General features: G+C 41.7%; 1 protein-coding gene across 1 annotated transcript in view; it reads right to left on the bottom strand.

Annotated features, from left to right (window-relative positions):
* Positions 1 to 7,093: 7,093 nt before the first annotated feature.
* The window catches only part of tert (telomerase reverse transcriptase), a 59,744-nt gene continuing 53,725 nt past the window's right edge, over positions 7,094 to 13,112 (bottom strand). The window contains exon 16 of the mRNA XM_078428076.1: positions 7,094 to 7,197. Within this exon, the coding sequence (XP_078284202.1) occupies positions 7,094 to 7,197 (104 nt within the window). The remainder of the gene's footprint in view (positions 7,198 to 13,112) is intronic.

The raw sequence follows: 13,112 nt of genomic DNA, 5'->3' as shown, positions 1-13,112 counted from the left end.
AAGTCACAGGAGAAGTAGGCTATTTGGCTCAAGTCTATTCTGTCATTCAATCTGACTAAGCTCTCTTTCCCTATCAACACCATTCTCCTGCTTTCTCTCCATAACCTATGACACCCTTACTAATCAAGTTCCTGTCAATCTCTGCCTTAAAAATACCTAATGACTTGACCTCCACAGCCATCTGTAGCAATTAATTCCAGATTCACCACCCTTTGACAAAATTAATTTGTCCTTATCTCCTTTTGTAAAAGAACGTCCATTTAATGCAAATTAACCTTTTGGGAATCCTGCACGAACACTCCCAAGTCCCTTTGCACCACCAAAATGCACGGATGCACACTTTGCTCCACTGTATTCCATCTATCACTTTTTTCCCACTCTCTCAACCTGTCCAAATCTTTCTGCAGAGTCCCACTTTGTCTACCTATCTTAATATCATCCACAAACTTGGCCACAAAGCCTTCAATTTCCTCATCCAAATCATTGACATACAACATGAACATGAGCTGGTCACTGGCAGCCAACCAGAAAAAGCCCACTTTATTCCCATTCTTTGTTGACTGCCATTCAGCCAGCCTTCCATCCATGCTAGCATCTGATGAGAGGACTGTTCAGTTGGCTGATAACAGCTGCAAAGAAACTGTCCATGAATCTGGAGGTATGCGTTTTCAAACTTCCGTACCTCTTGCCTGATGGGAGGGGAGAAGAGGGCGAGACTGACCTTGATTATGCTGGCGGCCTTGCCAGAGCAGTGAAGTGTTATTACTTCATTGCTCAGAACATTTGAGTGTAAGGGTCAGGAAGTCACGATGCAGCTCTTTAAAACTTGGTTAGGCCGCATTTGGAATATTGTGTGCAGTTCTGTTCGCCCAATTACAGGAAGGATGTGGAGGCTTTGAAGAGGGTGCAGAGGTGGTTTGCCATAATGCTGCCTGGATATAGACGGCTTCATCTACAAGGAGAGGTTGGATAAACTTAGATTGTTTTCTCTGGAACATCGAATGTTCAGGAGAGACTTGATATAAGTATATAAAATAATGGGAGGCATCGATAGGGTCAACAGTCAGAACTTTTTATCAGCATGAATTGTTCAACACTAGAGGGCATAGCTATAAGGTGAGAGGTGGAAAATTTAATGGAGATGTGCAGAGAGGTTTATTTTTACACAGAGTACGATGGGGGCCTGGAACATATTGCCAGGGTGGTGCTGGAGGCAGGTACAATGGTGGTGTTTAAGAAGGTTTTAGATAGGCATTTAGAGGTGCAAGGAATGGAGGGAAATGGATCACGGACAGGCAAATGAGATGAGTTTAACTTAGGATCAAGTTTGGCACAAACATCGTGGACTTCATGGCCCGTTCCTGTGATGGAACTGTTCTACATTCTATTATTGAAAAATATATGTTCAAATAGGCAGCCCACAGAGTTTAACAAAATAATCCTGACACACCTGCACGTGTACAGTCAAACAATCACGGACTGCAACCAATATGTTCGCAACAGTTTAATATGTATCTGTATGGCAGCCGCTCTCTTCCTCACTGCTCTCTCCCTCACTGCTCTCTCCCTCGCCCCTCTCTCTCCCTCGCCATTCTCTCTCCCTCACCGCTCTCCCTCCTTCGCCGCATTCTCTCCCTCACCGCTCTCTCTCCTGGAACAGGCCATGCGGTGACGTGGCTGGGAAGGGGCCGGCGCTGGGGAAGGTGGTGAGTCTCAGTGTTGTTGTGGACACCGGGAAGTGCCTGGGCTGCCACCACAGAGACCGCCACCATGTACCTCAGACCCAGGTGAGTGCGTGGATTGAGGCTGGTGGGAAGTCGCCACACTGTGAATGAGGCCGCAGCCAGCGATCCAAAATCTGAGCTGCTCTCCAGGGTGGGAGTTCTGGGTTTGGGTTAAGGTTAGGTGGGATGTGAAGACGTGCTAGTAGTTTGCGGGAATAGGGAAGAGAAGGAGGGAGATGGTAAAGGAAAGGGAGGGGATGAGGGAAGGGAGAGTTTTTAGGAATGAGGAAAGGAAGAGAGGGTGTCGAGGGAGGGGAGTGGGGGAGTAGGTGGTAAAGAAAGGAAATAGGGACGGAAGGAGTGAGGAAGGGAGCAGATGAGAGAAGGAATGGTGTTTAGGGATGAGGGAAGGGAGGGGATTTGGGGACGAGGTAAGGAAAGAGAGGGTGAAGTAAGGGAAGGGAGTGGGGGAGTATTGGAAGGAAGGAAGTGGGGATGAGAGAAGGGATAGGCTGAGGAAGGAGAGGGCAGGTGAGGGTAGAGAAGGACATAAGGATGTGAGGGGAAGAAGACATAAAGAGGATGGGGAGTGGGGCCTTCAGGTGAGATGATGGACATAACATTTTTCACCATGCCATGTAGCTGCTGTTTGGCTCCCAGCCAGCCCATTGTGAGCAAAACATAAACACTGCAGGAAGACTATAGGACAGCGGAATTAGGCCATTCAGCCCATCAAGTCTACTTTGCCATTCAACCATGGTTGATCTATTTTCTCTCTCAACCACATTCTATTGCCTTCTTTCTCCCTGTAACCTAATCAAGACCTATCAATCTCTGCCTCAAAAATACCCAATGTCTTGGCCTCCACCGCTGTCTGCAGCAATGAATTCCACAGATTCACCACCCAGTCCTCCTCATCTCCATTTTGAACATATGACCTTTTATTCTGATGCTGTGACCTCTGGTCCTGGACTCTCCTATTACTGGAAACATTATTTCCACATCCACTCTATCTAGATATCAATCATAAAAGTAATGTTTGCTAGGCAATCTTCTTCATAAGAAACAAAATTCGTAAAGTGAAACACTTTGTAGTTATAGCAGAAACTGAGACACATAAGAGCAGGTTGAAAAAACAAAGGCAACGAAAGCTGTGGGAGCACGCAAGAGTGCGTGCGTTCGCATGTGCACAACTGATCCGGCCCGCATGAAGTCGCATTTTGCCCATTCTAGCCTGTGACCTAAAATGAGTTTGACACCCCTGCCCTACGCTGTTATCCCAATATTATTATTTTTTAAACTTTTAACGTACAGAAGGATCTTGATTGATGAACAGATAAATATTAAGGTCCAAGTCCATAACTCCCTGAAAGTGGCAACATAAGAACAGGAGCGACCGTGATTTCTACATGGGCTTTAATTTCAGGAGCTATAATTTCTTTAATAACAGGAGCTATAATTTCTACATGGTGAAACCAAAATGCATAAACATGGCCTTTAATAAAATCTGACAATGTGCACTTTAACGAAATGTGATTTTTTTCTATTACAAATCTCAAATTGTGGAGTACAGAGGCAAATAAATAAATGATGGGTCTTTGTCCCAAACATTATGGAGGGCACTGTATACAGGGCAAGTTTGTTTATTACATGGAGGGTGGTGAGTACCTAGAACTCGCTGCCGGGTGTGGTGGTGAGGATAAGAGAGTGGCATTTAAGAAGCTTTTGGATAGGCACATGGATATGCAGGTAATGGAGGGATATGGATTATGTGCAAGCAGATAAGAGTTGGTCTTGACGTCATATTCAGCACACTGTAGTCCGAAGGTCCTGTTTTTGTGCTGTTCAATGTTCTGTTGAAAGCCTTGTGACATTTTGTATGTATGGATGCTATTTAAAGGCAAATCATGACGTTTATTTTAAAAAGAATGTCCAAATCAGTGCAAAGCAACACCCTTTGCTATAATTGCATTTATTTATTTTTAAATTCAGTGACAAGAAAGCACAATAATTTTATTAAGTTATTTAAAGATATATCACCAATTTTGAAAACAGAAACTGACTGTGGCAAGCAATCAAATCTTGCTCCAGCTTGTTAGAAACAAAGATGAAACTGGATTCTTGATCAGCAGAATTTTTTAATTAAAAAAATTGTGCTGTGTTCATGCTGAAAGATTTAATACCAGAATCGGTTCCAGAAAATGTCGAACACAGTGCTTACAACCAAACAAAATTGAGGAAAAAAAACATTCTTCATTGCAGTTTTAGATCAATTTCTAGTACAGTATATGATACATAATGAAAGTTCAAAAATGCAAAATAAACATTCTGTGGTTGAAGCATTACATGATATACTCTTACATGGAACACAATCAAATCAAACCATCAAAAAAAATCAACAACTAATTGCAGTTTCACTCCCACAATGATATTGTTCCTAATCTTTGATATCAGCAATTAATACTCCGGATGAGTAATACACCTCAAGAAATTAATCAACTTAATTAACAGTGTGACATAATTAAAGAGTTAGGAAAGATCCCATTAATTATCCATGGTGTGATTATTTCATCCAAAAGATTGGGCAGTAGTCAAACAGAGGAATCCACTTTGAGTTCACTCACAATCCTGCTAAACTTTTCTGAATGGAGATTCCAATTTTCCAAGGTATTTGAGACTCTTCCAAGGTAGCTTTTGTGACCAAGTAGGATATGTTGAAAGGAAATATTACTCCCACAGGTCTTAACGGTACAACTAAAATCTCTCTCTACCCAATTGGGGAAAGCCTTTGCAAGTGCAGGCTGTCCCCATATTTACCATCTGTTGACCAATCACTCACTGAAGCTTCAAAACACAAATGTTTATCAGTTCTCCTTTCACTCATCTGCAGACACCCAGTGTCCAGAGGGCATCTCCCAAGTTTGTGTGCAATTATCTTTTTATTACAATGACTAACTGCTTATTGTCCAAAGCAGATATACTGACGTCCATCCAACGGACCAACTCAATATTGAGGAGAAAAGTGATGTCCAGCCTTAATGTTTGTGAGCACAACTCTTCAGCTTGGCATAAAATTGTTTTTACATTAAACTTGCTTGATAATATTTGTTTCCACTTTTTCACTTATCAAAGGCATGGAACAAACAACAACAAGCAGGCATAAGATACATCATAAATGCTGTCGATGGCAGGAGTAATATGAAAATCTCTGACTCCAATTAAAAGTTCTTATGCTGTGAAATCATAACACCAAGGTAATATTGATGTTAATTCAATTGTGTGGCAAAATTCTTGAGTTCCAGGTACTTCCTGGGAACAGAAAGAGAGATTAAATCTGTGAAAATAGAAGTCTGCTGAACTGTGGCTTTGAATGAAATATGAATGAATGAATGAATGAATGAATGAATTTATTGGCCAAGTATGCATATACAAGGAATGTGCCCTGGTGCTCCGCTCACAAATGACAACACAAACATACAGTTAACAATTAAGAATAAAGCATAAACACAACAAAACAACAAGGATATTCCATTACGGTCTAAACATGTGGGTGAAAATAAACCAGAGCAAAAAAGAGACTACAAACTTTGGTTATTAAGTAGAACTATCACTCGTGGAAAAAAGCTGTTTTTATGTCTGGCTGTGGCTGCTTTGACAGTCCGGAGTTGCCTTCTGGACTGTCAAATTACTTTTGACAATATTACTTCAATCTCATGATGTATGATCCAAGCAAATATACTTTAATAAACAACATTATAAAATATACCTCAGAATAAAGTCAGAACAAAGTAGTAATCTGAACAACCATAATTTGTGGCCTATATATAAGGGCTAATAATACAGGAAAGGGTGGAATTTCTGCAGCCAATCTTTCAGAAATAAGAGAAGCAACCACAAAAGGAACAATTTCTTGATTATTTGCACATTCACAAATTTGTGATAAGCCAAGGCAGGCATATACATGATAAGGTTTATGCTATAAATGAAGGACTCCAGATCCTTGGCACCATAGGATCATTTCTGGGGCTAAAACAAACTAAAGAATGAATGGGCTTCAGCTCAATGGAATTAAGATTAGTTGAAAGATTAACAAATGTTATGAGGGGTGGATATTAGTTTTAGGCTTATTATTGTCACATGCAGTTTGGTTTTGTATGCTAGCCAATCTAATAAGATAATACTAAAAATAAATACCATCAAGCCAAACTCAAGTACATAGATAGGAGTAAAGGGAAAGATACAGAGAGCAAAGTATCATTCTCAGAAGTTTAAACTAACAAAGGAATGGCAGGGACACTAAAATAAAGCATCGGGAAGAGGGTTTGTTCTTCTGGGATGTGTGTGTGTGAATGTATTGTGGGTAGGGTGCAGGAGAGTGGTTGTCTATAACCAACTAAAGACAATATATTTGAAAATTCAATGAGTCTGCCTTATAGAAATAAACGCCTATGATTTATTATTTATTATTCACATATAATCTGAAAACATCCCGAAGTCCTTAAATTATTGTGCATTTAATGAAGTAACTTTAAAAGTATAAGTGTTGTTAGGTAGGAAATTCAGTAACCAATTAGCATCCCTGGGAGTCCGGAAGTAACGCTACAATAATGATCAGATAATGTGTTTCCTTGAGGACATTCGGATGAGGGTACACATTGAACACTGCAACAGCAAATGGTGGTATAGGATATGTGACAAGTATCTGCAGGCAGAACCTCACTTTAATCTCTCCTCCAACGTGTAGCACTCTTTTAATGTGTAGCATTCTTTTAATAAGGCACCATTGGTATTTTAATTACTCACATTCCTAAGTGAATTTCAAACATTTCTTCAATCACAACCTTCTGGCACAATGGAAAAAGTGATACCAAAAGCTCATTCTAAAGAGGTTGCTGAGTATTTATAATCGGTCAGTAAATATAAGGAAGGAAAGATAAAATTAAAAATACAAAGACTGAAAAAGAGTGATGAGAGATTTCAATGATCTTATTACAGACCCTGAAAAATAATGCGGTCAACTGAAAATTAAGGGAGAAATTCATTAAATGTTTATGAGAATTTTCTTGATCATAAGTTTTTGTTGAGAAAGCATTATGAGATTTGGTTCAGGTGAAATTTGTGGAGCAGGTATTCTTTTTGTTATAAATTTTAATGATTGGAGATGATTCAATGTTAACCTTTAAAAAATTAATTAGATCAGAATTTGAGGGAGAAATTGTTTGTAGAACAATAATGGGCAGGCAAATTGGATTATTTAGATAGCTCTTTCAAAAACCCAATTTTGGCACGATTGGCTGAATAACTTCCTTCTATCCTTTACGACTGGGACTGCTGTCAATTATTCCTATTTAATACATACCATTTCTGCTTTAGTCCAAGATGGCAGCAAAATCTCGATGAAGCGATGGCTGGGTTATATTCTGCAGCATCTGGACTGTGGAGCATGGTAGAATCTTTTGCACTTTAGCCCTGTCTTTGAACAGAAGCAAGGCAATCAAATTTTTATCTCAACATTTTATACATATGCAATTAAATCATGGCGAAAAGACCGCATCCCACAAAAACAACATAGGAAGTACAGTAACCTCCAAGGAAGTTATAGTGCGTGAAACGGATAGGTCACAAGAGTTCATTTTAACCTGTCTGCGACCCAATATCCTAACCTCCCATTGCACAGTTCCAAATTTCAACTCTCAAATTCGGTCCCAGCTGGATTCAATTGATCAGAAACCTAATTACATACAAATCAAGGTTGACTAATCTTCTGGAATTTTTTGAGGATGTAGCTAGGAAAATGGACAAGGGAGAGCCAGCGGATGTAGTGTACCTGGACTTTCAGAAATTCTTTAATAAGGTCCCACATAGGAGATTAGTGGGCAAAATTAGACCACATGGTATTGGGGGTAGGTTACTGACAGATAGAAAACTGGTTGGCGGACAGGAAACAAAGAGTAGGGATTAACGGGTCCCTTTCAGAATGGCAGGCAGTGACTAGTGGGGTACTGCAAGGCTCGGTGTTGGGACCGCAGCTATTTACAATATACATTAATGACTTAGATGAAGGGATTAAAAGTAACTAGCAAATTTGCAGATGACACAAAGCTGGGTGGCAGTGTGAACTGTGAGGAGGATGCTATGAGGATGCAGGGTGACTTGGACAGATTGTGTGAGTGGGCAGATGCATGGCAGATACAGTTTAATGTGGATAAATGTGAGGTTATCCACTTTGGTGGTAAAAAAACAGGAAGGCAGATTATTATCTGAATGGTGTCAAGTTAGGAAATGGGGAAGTACAAAGAGATCTGGATGTCCTTGTTCATCAGTCGCTGAAAGTAAGCATGCAGGTAAAGCAGGCAGTGAAGAAAGCTAATGGCATGTTGGCCTTCACGACAAGAGGAGTTGAGAATAGAAGCAAAGAGGTCCTTCTGCAGTTGTACAGGGCCCTAGTGAGACCACACCTGGAGTAGTGTGCAATTTTGGTCCTCAGATTTGAGGAAGGACATTCTTGCTATTGAGGGAGTGCAGCGTAGGTTCACTCGGTTAATTCCCGGAATGGTGGGACTGTCGTATGTTGAAAGACTGGAGCGACTAGGCTTGTATACGCTGGAATTTAGAAAGACGAGAGGGGATCTTATTGAAACATATAAGATTATTAAGGGATTGGACACGCACGAGGCAGTCCTGATTTTCGCTGAAATCACTGACAAGTACTTGAGAGTTTTTAACTATTACACATTGTACGGGTTACTTAAAAACCAAGCTTCACTGTAACAAGGAATAAACTGGATTTATTTCCAGTTTACTAATAGCTGTATTAAAAAAAAAAATTGAGTGGTTAAGTGGATTTTTGAGAAAAGTGTGTGGGCATTCTTTGAAAATGTAAGGGAGATGCATATCTGGTTTCTGGGTTGCATATCTGGGTTGGGAGCCTACTTTAAATGTAATGGCTGAGGCCAAAAACATCGCGAAAATTCCCACGCTTAATTGACCGTCAAACTGTCGCCTCCAATCTACCTGTCAAATGTCTTGACGGTAAATAAATTGGTTAAACACAAGCATTTTATGGTATTTTGAAATGACTTTACTTATTTTAATATTATGTGCATCTAAATGCATCTAAGAGAACCTGGGGACAGCATGCGACAGCGCCCGCAATAAGCAGCGATACCTGGCGACAAGCCAGCTGTCACCGAGAAATTTCAAACCGGATGATTTCTCAGCGACAGCCTTGTCTCCGGCAGTCGCCTTAAAATCGCCTAAGTGGGACAGGCCCTTTATGCTATAAAACTCTGCTTACAACAACGGGTGGCACAGTGGCACAGCTGATGGTATTGTTGCCTCGCAGTGCCAGAGACCCAGGTTCAACCCTGACCTCCAGTGCGCTCTGTGTGGAGTTTGCACCTTCTCCATGTGACCACATGGATTTCCTGTGCATGCTCCGGTTTCCTTCCACATCCCAAAGATGTGCGGGTTTGTAGGATAATCAGCCTTTGTAAATTGTCCCTGATGTGTAGGGAATGACTGCAGCAGTGGGATAACATTGAACTAGTGTGAATGGTTGATCAATGGTCGGCCTGGACTCAGTGGGTCGAAGGCCCTGTTTCCATGCTGTATCTCTAATCTAAAATAAGCTTTCATTACACCGTGTCGCAATCATCTTGAATCAAGCCGTCAGACCCTAATCTATTCTCCATATCCAATCTACTGTTAATAACTGACTAATACATACTTTGCCCTCTGATTTTTTTTCTCCAAAAACACACTCCTCAGAGCTTTAGGCTAAAGATTTTAGTCAACAGTCATTTATCGTCCAGTGAGTGAGGATGCCTGTTCTCCTCCCCATTCCCACATTAACCGCTCTGTCCTTGGCCTCTTTCACTGTCAGCAGGAGGCAAAATGCAACGACCTCATATTATAACCCAATGGCATGAATATTGAATTGTCCAATGTTCCTGTCCCTCTCCTTCTGAGCTGTCCACTTTCTCACCAGTACCCCCATCTTTCCAACACACTGTCCCGCCAACCCCCTGCTACCTAATTCCTTTCCCCTCCCTCTCTGGACCATTTGCTTATCATCTGCACACTCGTCAAGGCCCCTCATTGCCCCTCTCCCCCCGGTATTTCTAACTGTCCTGCATCTCTCTCTCTCATCTGGTTCCATTCATCACAAGTCCTTTCTTATTATGTTCAGAATCTGCAGCCCCTTGTTGTCTCCACTAATCCCATCCCAGCCTCTGTTGTGATATTCACCCCTACATCACCCTCATGGCTCCACCTGCCCATCAACCCCTTACCTCCAGAATTCACTCATCAATTGCTCGCTCCTGCTTCATCTCCCCCACCCCCCCCCCCCCCCCCCCCCATCCCCCTTATCTCTTAATACTGGTCATTCCCCTCCTGATGCAGGATTAACTATCCCACTGCTACCACAGATGCTGCTTGACATGCTGGGTTTCTCCAATAGTTTGTTTTTGCTCCAGGTGTCAGCATCTACAATCTCCTATATCTTATAATTCTTAGATAATAAAATAATTTCACTTCACTTAAGTATATGTGACAAAGTATAATTGAAAATGCTTAGTCAGCAGGTCAGGCTGCATCTGTGGGATCAGATTCAGGTCCAAGACACTTTGTCAAAGATTGTTTTTATTTTCTATTTGATTTTTAAGTTTAAGTGGTTACAAACAAGTAATTATTTATTTCACTTGGAGAAGTTTGAGTTTTTGTCTGAGGATTGTTGAGAACAACTTGTATTGGATGACACAAGTGGCAGAGTGCTGGAATGGCCAAGTGGTGTGTGGGTGTGTCAGGCTGCAGGGGAGATAAGCTATAGAAAGACACGGCAGCTCTCAGGCATGTACAATTACTTAACAACAGGCTATCATGAAATAGATAATGTGGCTCCAGAGAGATGAAGGTAACAATCATCAAGTATTGAAGTGTGCTCCAGGGAGAGGTTAATTTTGAACATTTACCTGAATAATTAGGATTATCGCCTACAGGATGAACAAAGATACTAGGGAGATAGTCAGAGGAGGAAGGGATACTGGACTCCTGAAAGATAGGGTTAGAAAATAATTGATGAAATTATGCAAGTAATTGAAAGGTGTAGAACAATAGCTGTTGGAAAGGCAGGAGGCGCAAGGTGCATTGGTAGACTCAGAATCTCTGGCAATAGTGTCGGGAATGGGGGAGAAGGCGATGGTAAGGACATCATCTGAGGAAGTGGGATTCACACCCTGATATGTGGGACCATGCAAGGTGCTGCAGACCAGTCATATGTGCCTATGTGTAAATGTGAGTGGCAATAGGGTGGAGAAGCATTGGTCGCAGGCGAGTCCACTAACCAATATTAAGGGAGCCGTGACTCAATCATTTTAAGAATAAGGGGTAGGCCATTTAGAACGGAGATGAGGAAAAACCTTTTCAGTCAGAGAGTTGTAAATCTGTGGAATTCTCTGCCTCAGAAGGCAGTGGAGGCCAATTCTCTGGATGCTTTCAAGAGAGAGCTAGATAGAGCTCTTAAAGATAGCGGAGTCAGGGGGTATGGGGAGAAGCCAGGTACGGGGTACTGATTGTGAATGATCAGCCATGATCACATTGAATGGCGGTACTGGCTTGAAGGGCCGAATGGCCTCCTCCTGCACTTGTCAATTAAAACAGGAAATCTTGAAATACACATCAGGTACAGCAACATCCTCATCCCCCAGAAAACAGGATAATGCTTGGATGCCAAATTACAGAGCTGATCAAGAAATGCCACATGTTTGAAAAGGAGATTGGGTCACATTGGGAAGAAACAGACACAGTACTGAGAGCTGAATATGGAATTAGAGAATAAATGCTAACACCATCACTTTTGCAAAATATTCACTGAGGTAATGAGTGAAACCTCTTTCACGGAGAGCAAATGCTGAAGTGAGCTGCTGCAATACATTTTCTAACCTGTGCTAAAATCAGATACCTTTGGAAACTATCTTAAACATGTACTCAAATGTAATTAAGCGTAAATAAGAAATTAAATGCACGTTGAAACATAAAACCAATATCCTTTCCGGACACAGTGAAGTGAGAAAAGAGAAGATTGAGTAAAACACAAGCTTGGTTCCAACCCTGGAGAGAGCTTTTCTTTTGTTTTTCAGCAAACTGATCAATGGAAATTCCCAGCTCTGAGTTAACTGTGCATCTTTTATTATAACAGGAAATCCATCATGTACAAAGGGGAATGGTTAACTAAAATGATCACAGAGATGGCAATTAGGTGCCATCTCACCTTTATAAAAAGCAAACAATTTTTTTTTCTGAATTAAATGATCCAAAATAGATCTAAATGGCACTTATCGCAGCAGGGATGTAAATATCAGTCCGAGCTCTGCACGAGTATGTCAGAATTAAGATACCAATTTGCTGACAAATATGATAGGCTGATTATTGTGTATGGCCAGCATATAAATCTCTGAATAATGATCGTTTAATTTATCATTACAATCAATGAAGACCTTCTGATCATCGGATTCCAGTGCAATCGGGACCTTGTGCGCGAATTTCCACACCCGCGAAATATACCGGAAGAGATAGCCAGGACACCGGGCGCTCCGTGGATAGTTGTCGGCGCGAACAGGCGTCGCAGGCGGAGGAGAAACAGGAAGCAAAAGCGAGGATGCCGGTCCGGTATACTTGCCAAGCTAAAGAGACAGCCACACAAACCACCGCTACCCAGCATGTTCCTCACCAACGCCAGATCCATCATCAACAAAATGGACGAACTAAAACTGCTGATATCAGCAAACAAACTCGTGGAGGACTGTTGCATTCTCTTAGTAACAGAGACATGGCTTCATCCACTTATCCCAGACGGAGCCATTGAGCTAGCCGGGCGTACAGCGTTTCGTTGGGACAGAAACATCGACTCCGGTAAGAGCAAGGGGGGGGGGTTATGCATTTATGTGCACAACAACTGGTGCACTAACATCCAAATCATAGATAGCCACTGTTCTCCTGATCTGGAGTCCCTAACAGTTAAATGCAGGCCTTTTTACCTTCCTCGCGAATTTACAGGGGTTATAGTAACAGCAGTCTACATCCCACCGAATGCTAACGCTAGCACAGCTTTAGGCTACCTGCTCGGTGCAATAAACTCACAACAGAGCACATATCCAGAAGCAGCCCACATCATAGCCGGGGACTTCAACCATGCAGACCTAAAGTCAGTTCTCCCGAAACTTGAACAACACATAAGATGTGCTACCAGGGGGAAAAACACACTAGACAAGGTTTACTCAAATATTAAGAAGGGGTTCAGGTCAGCACCACTACCACACCTGGGGCAGTCAGATCACCTGTCCATATTCCTAACCCCAGCATACACCCCACTCAGGAGGAAAGCTC

Source organism: Rhinoraja longicauda, chromosome 2 (assembly GCF_053455715.1).
Source record: "Rhinoraja longicauda isolate Sanriku21f chromosome 2, sRhiLon1.1, whole genome shotgun sequence".
In the NCBI taxonomy this organism is placed as follows: domain Eukaryota; kingdom Metazoa; phylum Chordata; class Chondrichthyes; order Rajiformes; family Arhynchobatidae; genus Rhinoraja; species Rhinoraja longicauda.
Note: the sequence above shows the minus strand (reverse complement) of the source record. Positions and strands in the feature narration are given on the sequence as shown.